The sequence below is a fragment of the Argiope bruennichi genome, chromosome 9 (assembly GCF_947563725.1).
Source record: "Argiope bruennichi chromosome 9, qqArgBrue1.1, whole genome shotgun sequence".
Classification (NCBI taxonomy): domain Eukaryota; kingdom Metazoa; phylum Arthropoda; class Arachnida; order Araneae; family Araneidae; genus Argiope; species Argiope bruennichi.
In genome coordinates, this window is record NC_079159.1 from 18,454,795 (window position 1) to 18,465,322 (window position 10,528).

General features: G+C 27.0%; 1 protein-coding gene across 1 annotated transcript; it reads right to left on the reverse strand.

Annotated features, from left to right (window-relative positions):
* Nucleotides 1-1,031: 1,031 nt before the first annotated feature.
* Nucleotides 1,032-9,023, reverse strand: LOC129984672 (uncharacterized). Its single transcript, XM_056094600.1, has 4 exons — nucleotides 8,765-9,023; nucleotides 4,309-4,884; nucleotides 2,396-2,710; nucleotides 1,032-1,235 (listed from the first exon to the last, which is right to left on the reverse strand). Exons 1-3 carry the CDS (start codon nucleotides 8,771-8,773, stop codon nucleotides 2,435-2,437), a joined length of 861 nt encoding a protein of 286 aa, XP_055950575.1. The 5' UTR covers nucleotides 8,774-9,023; the 3' UTR covers nucleotides 1,032-1,235; nucleotides 2,396-2,434.
* Nucleotides 9,024-10,528: the final 1,505 nt, after the last annotated feature.

A 10,528-nucleotide genomic window follows, 5' to 3' on the forward strand; every position in this document is an offset into this window, starting at 1 on the left:
TAAAAGACTAATTTTTTTTAAAAAAAGTACTAAGCTTAAAAAGATATCAGGATATATTGAAAAAAAGAAATGTTTACAGAATACCTATGCATTTAAGACTACATTAACAATCTGATGAAGATTGACAATTTTGCTGCATGTTTGCTTAATATGCTACAGGTTTTGGATGTAAAATTAAAGGCATGTTTTGATTTAATAATATTATTGATTAAAGAATTAAGAAATGAAATATTTATTAATATTTGAAATTATTAAAGCAGGAAAAAACAATTAGAGTTCTAAGAAATTTTAGTCTATTAAATATTATTATTAAATGAAATTTGAAGTGACTAATCTTTTGAGTTATAAAAAAACTTTTAAGCCCCCCCCCAAAAGAGATAATTTGAATTATTAAATGCATGATTTTAATACAACCAAAATTCTCTTTTTAAGATAATTAAAAAAATATCATGGTAACTAATTCATAGATTTTTAGAATAATTTATTACATATTTATCACTGAAATAATCAATATTAAAATATGTGTTAAATATTAGTATTATTACATTTCCTTACTTTTTTTAAATTAATAATTTATTTCTATAAACATAAAATATGTATGTAATTAAATGAATATTAAAACATCGAAATTAATGTTTAAAAATTCTTACATTGAATTGCTCTCTTGATATTAATCAATATAAGTCATTAGAGGAACTCCGGTTTTAGATACTTTGAATCCATATGTAAAATATTTAATGAAAAATATTCATTATTGTTCTGAAAATTTAAAAAAAAAGACAATTTTTGCTGATATTTCCAAGTTTATCATAGTAAAAATCACTCAATTTACAGCTGAGGTGTTTTGTTTTACTATAAATGTTTTTAATGTATAATAATATTTTGAACTATATTAATAATGTTAAAATGTTTTTAGTAGTTTTAGTAATATTTTGTTGTAATGGAAATCCTGAATGAATTGCATACGAAAAAAATATGAAAAAAAGTTTTTAAAGAAAAAAACATTTATTCAACAAGCTTTGTACAGCGTACAGAACAACATGCAACACAAAAACAAAAAATAACGACTATTTAGAAACATCACAATTCCCTATAAAATAAGCATTTGTTCGTAGAGGCGTAAGAGAAAAAAGATTGCAGAACATACAAGTTGTTATTATTTGTACGTACACGCTTCCCTGTAAAATCAAAGTTCACGAAAGCCCTTCTTTTTCAGAAAGACTTCCATGAAAGACCTGAAATTAAAAAAAAAAAGATGCATTTATATACATAATTTATTAAAAATAACTTTTTAAAAAACACTTGGTAGGTAAAGATCTAGAATAGATCTTTAAGATTAGATCTTTCGTTTAAATTACTTGATTTAGTTTTAAAATCACTTTCTTTAGGATAGAATTATTAAATTTTATGTTAGCTCCAATATTCTACACAATATAAAATCACATATAAAGTTTTTAAAAGAAAAAAAGTATATAGTAATATTATTTTAAAATTAGCTACTTTATGTTATTTAAATAAATTCAGATAGATTTGTTTTAGAGAGATTAGATATTAAAAATGATTGTTTATATAGAGCTGAATCTTTATTTAAATAGCCTAAATTAGATTTTAAAGTAAATCATTTTATAGTAATGTAAATAGCTTATGTTCGTCTATATAGACTATAAATATTCATGAATTAACATTATCTAGATATTTTGGTAATTAATTCAAATAAATTTTGCCTTTTATTGCTTTATTTACAAGAAGTTTACAAATTTACATTAGTTCGAATAGTCAAACATATATCTCGATAAAATTTTTATAAAATGATTGAGATAGTTTTAGATATCAAGTATTTGAAAATATTTTTTTCATTCATTTTCAGAAGAATCATAGCTCGTTTGAATGAATTTATTATCATCAACTTTCATTTAAAAAGATTTAAAACAATATATTTACGAAAAATTAATAAATAGAAATATATGATTTTAATATCTCAACAATCTAGAAAAAAATTAAAGTGATTTTGTATTAATAGATTATATGTATAATATGAATCACAGATTCCTAGGAATTCGTAAATGCTATAGTTTAAAAAGAAGTTTAAGAAATCTTTACCCACTCATATTAATGGGAAAAAAAATTAACTTTTGCAAAGTGCAACATGATTTTACTAAAATTACACATTAAAATAGCCTTTAGTGCTTGTATTAATTAATTATAAAAAACTTAACTTAAAATTTATTACGCATTTTATATCTATTTATAGTTAACACAAATATATAGAAAAAATTCATCTTAAGATTTTAACTAACGTGACTAATTTTTCAATTTGTCTACTGAAATGCAGTAATATAAGAATAATTAAGTAGTAATATTAGAATAAATGTAGAATAATTCCTTTCAAACTTACCTTTACAAATTGCTCCAGAAATAAAATTGTTTAAATAAATTAATAACCGTGTCCACCAGCATATCCTCCATGTTCTACGTGCATTCTTACATCAGCTGGGTCTTGGGGAGCGGTTCCTGGTTCGTTGGTTCTGACATTAGCCCTGAATCCGTAGTGGTCAGCAACGTAGTCGACATGTCGGAAGATACCATAGGCATCCCTGTAACCATAACTGCCCCTTACGTTTCCGTGACCATCTCCAGCTTCTTGTCGAGAGATCTGATCTCCGTGCTCATTGTGGACATCGTATCCGAAATCGTATGGGGTAGGTTGGGCCTAGAATATGAAAATAGAGCTTGACTTGCTATCGAATATTAAAATAATACGTTGAAAACCGAACTTTACTAACATCATAGATTAAATTATTATTTTTAAGTTTAAAATGTTGCTCATTTGCATATTTTAATGAATAAAATATCAAGAAATACAATTCTGGAAAAGCAATTAAAAGATAGAATATCATTGTCATATGGTTACAGAAATAAGTGGTATATTTTTAATCCTCTTATCAGTATGTTATCTTATGCAATCAATGTTTCATTAATAATTCAGTATGTAAATCAATGAATAGTAAATAATTAGAAATTTATATGCATCATGCAAATTTATTTCCGTGGTATCTTTTAGGTAAAAACAGCGTAGGATTATTTTTGTTCGTGCTGCCATCTGGTGATTGAAAGGTAAGGTGCTCGTAAAACGTTTCAAATGCTCATCCATTAACGAATTGAATTAACTTCCATATATTAATAATTAAATAAATTTTTCTAAAGCATTTTCTATATAAATTAAGATTAATAAATAATTTATAGTAACAGATTGTATAAAAAGTGGAATAAGTGCATATACATTTCTGTGCGATGAAATTTCTCATAAAATTTTCTTTTTATTATCGATTCTGTAATTATTTACTAATTATCTCATTTATAATGGTAAATTTTTAATTAAAATGAATTCATACAGCACTTTTAAATTAGCCTTAGTATTTGGCTAATATAATTAACATTAATAATTAATGAATTTGAGCTATTTAATTCTATTTACAGAATTTTTACTTGCACAAAAGATATATTTAAATTAATTGATTCGGTGCCTTCAGAAATCAGGTATTGTAGAAATGTATTTAATTGCTTATAAATTTTTTCGAATTGTTTTTGTTAGTGCCAAATTACTTTATTTATCATTGACCAGTTTTATAAAAAAAAAAAAAAGCTAACTCAAAAAGCTGAAACATGGATTTCTTTAAATTAAAATGCATGCATATGACGTAAGGTGATAGAATATTTTGTTAGAACTAATTTACAATGTTTAAGTTAATGCATTGATCCATAATATCTTACAAAGATCTTTGTAATTTCAAAATAGTAAAAAAATGCCAATTATTTAGTTTATTTCGTAAGTTATTTTCTATTTTGATTACGAGACAAAAACTTTAAATATGCTTCGAAAACAGAAATTTTTCTAAGCAAACAGAAAAGTTCCTTTATCTTCTTCAACTTATTTTGAGAGATATCTGTGGTTCTATCGGTCAACTTCGGATAAATCTCAGTTATAAGTAGTAAATATATTCGTCACACATTAAGTGATGGGATTATTAGAGGATATAGAGATTAATAAGACAACTTATTAGAGGCGAGACATTAATTCTGTGGAGGAGGAAAAATGGAGTTCTAATAATAAATTTAAACATGATCTGTTCTCATATTCAGAGCAAATTGTACTGGCACGAAATCTGTACAATCAATAAGGAAACTATAATGAATTAATTTAATTTATATTTTAACTCTAAGGAAGATTGCTTCCTTTCATACCAGGATTAATATTCAGCATTATTCCTACTGTCGAATAAGGCATGTTACATGATTTACCAGACTTACCAAATCATCATGGTGACCGTATGAGGCAGCTGGTGCTGAATAACCTCCACTGACAGCTGGTCCGTACAAACCGTGGCCTACAGCTGGGGCGGAGTAAGATCGAACAGCTGGAGCAGAATGGGCATAGGAAGGAGCAGCTGGAGCATAGGCTCGTGGAGCAGGTGCGTAAGATCGGACTGCAGGGGCAGGGGCGTATGAGTGAGTTGCTGGAGCAGGAGCTGGTGCATAGACTGGAGCTGGGGCGTGAACTGGTGCAGGTGGTGCAGGGGCGTAGACTGGAGCTGGGGCTGGAACGTAAGCATGACCTCCATGCCCGTAACCTTCAGCTCCTCCTGCAGAATAGGCAGATGAATGGCTGGGTCTGTAGCTGGATCGTCCGTTGCTTCCTGAACCATATCCGCCATAGCTACCTCCTAAGGATGTGCCATAGATTCCACTTCCGATGGAAGTAGAGATAGGTCCTCGTCCATGTCCCAGAATGAAGTATCGGTTTCGGACACCATCGGGACCATAACCGGATCCTCCATGTCCGTACTGGGCTGCAGCCAGTCCAATAAGGCAGGTAACAAGAAGAGCCTGAAAGTTAAAATTGCTCTATAAAAAAGTTTAGGAACAAAAGAAGTTTTATAAGAAGTTTTTTCTAGTGTGATTACGTGGATGGACATATGTAACTTTCTGATTTGAGGGGAGAGTATTAGAGTGCTTGAACTCAAGGTTCTTAACCTCCAGTCATAAAAGGTGAGTAGAATAATGACTGTTTAAAGATATTACTTAATAAGGATAATGCAAGGATTTCATTTAATAAATAAATTTTACATAAAATTGTAAAATGATATGAGATTTTCTTCTTAGTATTATACAATAAACTATAACTCATTGTTGTTTTCAGTGATTATCAAATACTGCTGGTTTTGAAGAACAGAAAAAGATTACATTTCATGAATGGACTCACTATCCTACTCAGATTAAAACTTAAGCCCCCCCCCCCCAAAAAAAATATCGTGGTTAATGGAATAAATTTTTCTACATTATAATGTATAAATTAGATAAGCATATTTTATTTGAAATATGGCGATGAAAGTGGATTAAATATTTTCAATAGTCAGCAAGTGAAATACAACTTAAGTGAATCCACATCTTTCCACTATCCACTGTAAAAAGGAATAGTTTCAGATAGACAGAAGTTTAGAGCAAAACTGTTAAAAGAAACTATAGATTACTTTATGATAAACAATAAAAAAGGTACCCATAAAATTAAGCTACGGAATAATAAAAGTCGGAGTTTTATATGATATTGTAATTATGTTTATTAGGTAAGGTTTCTGAAAAATAAATGTATTAAACTAATTTTTATTTTTTTTTCATTTTAAATTAAATAGAAATATACATAATCGTTTATGTACAGGAGGGAAAAGATTCTATTATTTAAAAATTTTCTAAAAGAAAAATACTGAAATCAAAATGGCTGGATATACCTAGCTTTTAAGGATTTTTTTTTAATGTTTAATAAAAGTAGATAGATATTAATAGGTTCACGATTGTTATACTTAAACATCTAATTATTCATTTCTTAAAAACCATTTCGAACATGATTCAAGACTATTCGCCCTTTTCTTTTTTGCCACGAGCATTTGTTCGCCTCTTTTATGTTTATTTCCATGAGAAAAAAATTATAAAAATAAACTTAATATAAAAAACTGTGAATTATTATTTTAAGCTAAAAAGCAAATTGTCTGGAAAAGAAAAAAAAATTAAGAAACCTCAAGCAGGTAAAAGATCCACTTTTTTTTTAAATGAAACACTTCCATTTGAACTTCAGTCTCAATATAGACAGGAAGTATAGCATTCGCAATCTGATTCCACCTGCGTGCTCAGTAATTAGGTCTTATCCTAATTTGTACATTGCTCTGGTTTTCATTCATTAAAGTATATTGCTATAATAATGATTTTAAAGATTTAAGTGTTTAAGAAATAATAATTTTTCAGTATTATTTTTTTATATATTTTATAATCTTTAATCAATAAAAACTTAATGATTGTTTCTCAAATTTGAACGAATAAAATCCTTAAAAATTCTTTGAAAGTAATTTTAAAGAGGTCTTCTAGCTTAACAACTTTACTTCTTAAATCCAAGAGGAATGAAAATTAATATTTAAACTCATTTGAATGACATTACATTTTTAGTACTGAGATCATGAAAATGTATTTCCTCATATTATTAATTTCTATAATTAATATTTAAATTTAATTATCAATTAGAAAATTTCTAATTAATGCAGTTAAAAGTGCTGTTAAATTTTTGAATGTTAAAAAAATCAAATACATACATATGGCAAAAAAGCATTATACCTGAAAAAATATATTTTAACACTTTTTTTGCAATAATTTAACTATTTTTTTTTTCATTTGAAGCAAGCAACTCGATGCTATTTTGGGTCGAATCTGAAAAAATGAACTGAAATAGGAACGCAATAAAAAAATTTAAATTGTTAGGTCCTTGTGTTTTGCTGTGAATTCATGAATTTTGTATCGGGATTATATCGATTCAAAAGTATTTTAACTAATCGCCAGTGTTGATCCTTTGAAATTTCATAAAAATAATTTACTAAATCTAGATACTCTAGTGGAAATATGAAAGCATACACAAATAAAACCATCTTGCAAAATGAATGAAATTATTTCCTTTTCATTCACCTAAATTAATTTTTTTAAAAATTACTAAATTAATTTAAAAAACTAAATTAATTTCCCTTCTTCATGTTTCATTCTGAAAATGTCTAGAAGGCAAATATATTATATTGAGATTTTTTTTTTTACTTATATCTATTGCTCTTACAAATGAAATAATCGACAAAGGAAACAAATCCCGGAAAAACTGATATTCGAAGCTGCAGGCCATTTCCTTTTTTTGATTTACTTCTTCCTAAAGATTTAAGGTTGAAGAAAAGCGAATAATTACTTTTTAATTTATATAACATATCATGAGAAATTACATATCTGGAATTATTGTAATGTAATCTTGTTTTTAAAACTGAAATTCCTTTTCTTTAAGGTTTTTAGACATAAATAATAATTAAATATGTTAGATTTTAAATCTCTATAGTCATTCTGTTCAAACTCTTAAAGCCAGTAATATTGTCTAAATCATTGTTTAGTTTCTACTTTACAAGTTTCTGTATAAAGAAATCAATTTTGAACAAAGCGATATATGAAACTGAAGCCCCCCTTTATTTTTAGATTTCTTCTTCGTTAGGATTTAATGAAAAAGAAAATTCAAAAATTTATAAACTATTTAATAATTTCGACTTCATTTATCTAATATCTTAAGAAAAATGTATCTTTTTTCAAGGAGTGTAATCCATTCAAAAAATGGTTTTATAGATTAAAAAGCAGTATTAAAAGAATCCAACTCTGATAGCAAATTTTTGTAAAAAGGAATCAACTTATCAGAAACTGCAAGTCCTTCTTTGGGATTTGACGATGGAGATAAGTCAAAAGTTTTAACTAGCATTTAAAAAAAATTATAGTTAGATTTTTCAAATATTTAATCTATTCAGAAAATTCTCTTACTGAAAATATATAGAACATTAATTATTATTAAGAGAATCCAGTTCTACTTTAGCAAATTGTTGCAAAAAGAAATAAGTTTTTACAGAAACCGATATCTGACACAGCAAGCTTTTCAATTGGCCACCTTCTTCATTAAGATTTGATGAAAAAGAAAAGTGAAAAGTTTCAACTAACGTTTTATCAAAACTCTGATTATCTTTTCCAAGTATTTGATCCAATCCGAAAATTATCTTATTCAAAATATATAGAATATTATTAATTATTAAAGAGATCCAACTCAGCTTTAAAAAACTTTTGCAAAAAAGAGATTAAGAAATCAATATCTGAAACTGAAAGTCCCGTGCTTTTCAACTGATTGCCTTCTTCATTATGAATTGACGTAGGAGAAATGTGAAAAGTTTCAGCTAACAATTTAAGAAAACTGTAAATATCTTTTCCATGTCAATTCAATCAAACAATTCTCTTACTGAAACTATATAGCATATTAATTATTATTAACTCAATCCAATTCTCTTTTATCAAACTATTGCAAATAAGAGATTAACTTCTTATAAAACCGATATCTGAAACTGTAAGTTCCATGCTTTTCGACTGATTGCTGTCTTCATTAGGATTTGAAGGAGAAGAAAAGTAAAAAGTTTTAACTATCATTTCAAGAAAAAATGTAATTATCTTTCCCAAGTCTTTAATCTAATCAGAATATTAGCTTACTGAAAATATTAATCTTTATTAAGGAGATCCAACTCTGCTTTAACAAATTTTTGAGCAAAAAAAGAGACGAAATTCGCAGAAACCGAAATCTGAAACTGCAAGTCCTATGCTTTTCAATTGATTGCCTTCTTCATTAGGATTTGATAAAGGAGAAAAGTGGAAAGTTTCAACTTACTTTAATCATTGTTGCTCCGGAAGTGAAGTCTAAGAGTGAATTGAATGCTGTAATTGAGCTTTCGAATGATGCTGGTTTCAGAGCAGACCTGGGGTTTATATAGAGAGTGAAAAATTATGACAGATTACGAAAAAAGGGCGTGGACATGGAATACCCTTTCGAACGAACCACTTTCTTGAACCCGAACCGGGGGCGAGCGGGGGATACGAAATCTAGAATATGAGGACAATAAAGGAGGAAGATGTGTGACGTCTGCAGGTTGGGAGCGTTCACAAAGTTTGGAATTAATCATTGACCATTCATTACACTCACCGAGTGGAATTTCATTAAACGAAAATTTTTATTTTTTCCTTCCGTTACACTGAGTTAGAATGACATGTGCGGATGTTTCAAAGAGTGGACTAGAGTCTTTCTGTTAATGGTTTCATTATCTTTAGTTGGTTTTGTGTATCATCGTTAATAAATATTTATTAGAATTGAAAAAGCATCGAAACATAATCATGTGCTAAGCATTTGATTATGTTTCGATTATCTTTAATGGCTTTTTTGTGAGACATCGTTGATATATTTTTGTCTGTTTATCTACCTTTAATGATAAAAGTGCATCATTTATCTATCTTTCGAATTTTCTTCATCGCTAATAAATACTTAATAAGATTTGAAAAAAAAATCATTTCAAAAAATGAGCGTTATTTTTTCTCGTTAATGTTTTATTTATTTTTAATAGCTTCTTTGTGGTTACATTTTTTTGCTTAGTGCCAAAAATAATTATTTATCTGTTTTTAAATAAAAATTCTATCAATTTTTGTTGCAATTCTAAATAAAAATTCTATAATTTTTTGTTCTATGGATATTCATAGAATATCCATATAATAGTTAGCAGATGCAGCATAGTCAGATGTGTCACTCTTGTGCTACAAAATCCTAACTAACTAACTATGGATATTCATAAACACATTGTTTACAAAAATTATTCATGATATTACAGAAGTTTTTAACCTTCCCAGGTAAAAACAGGTAAAATAAAAAATTTGAAATCTCATGAATTTTTATATTAATATTTCTGTCATGCTTTTTTGTGACTAAGACAATCTTGAAATAATTATCGAGAGTAAATAAATTGATATTAAATAAATGCTTATATGTAAATACTTAAAATAAAATTTAACTTTCAGAATTTTTGAATACCTATTTAATATTAAACTTTAAATAGCAGTTCTTTCCTTTGGTAATTTTTTTTACTACTTAAATATTCTGTTTAAAATTACTTTAAAACTAACTGATTTGTTTCAAAAAATACATATATCTGTATTTTCAGAATATACATTTATTTTATTTAGACAATTTCTTTTTTAAAGTATTTATATACATTGAATCTTGATATCACACAGAAAATAATTTGTAATTTTGACAAAAATTTAATTAACTGTCATCAAATATCACCGAAAAATATTTTAAAATATTAAACAGTTAAAAATGTTTCCAAATTGTTTATAAAATCCAATATATTGCGATATTCTAAGAGCTGATAAATAAATTCAAAATGTTAGAAAAATCAGCACTAGATTACCAAATAAAAGCTTAAAACTGCTCGCAGTTTTTAAAATATATTTCCTGATAATTACGACTAAAGCTATAAGAAAAAAAATATAAAAACGCTTAAAATGTTAATGTTAGGATCAGAAAAATTTAAAGTTACATCTTCTTACAAATTATAGTGAGAAAAAAAAATTCTAAAAATTCTTCTTTTTCAGGTTCAGATCC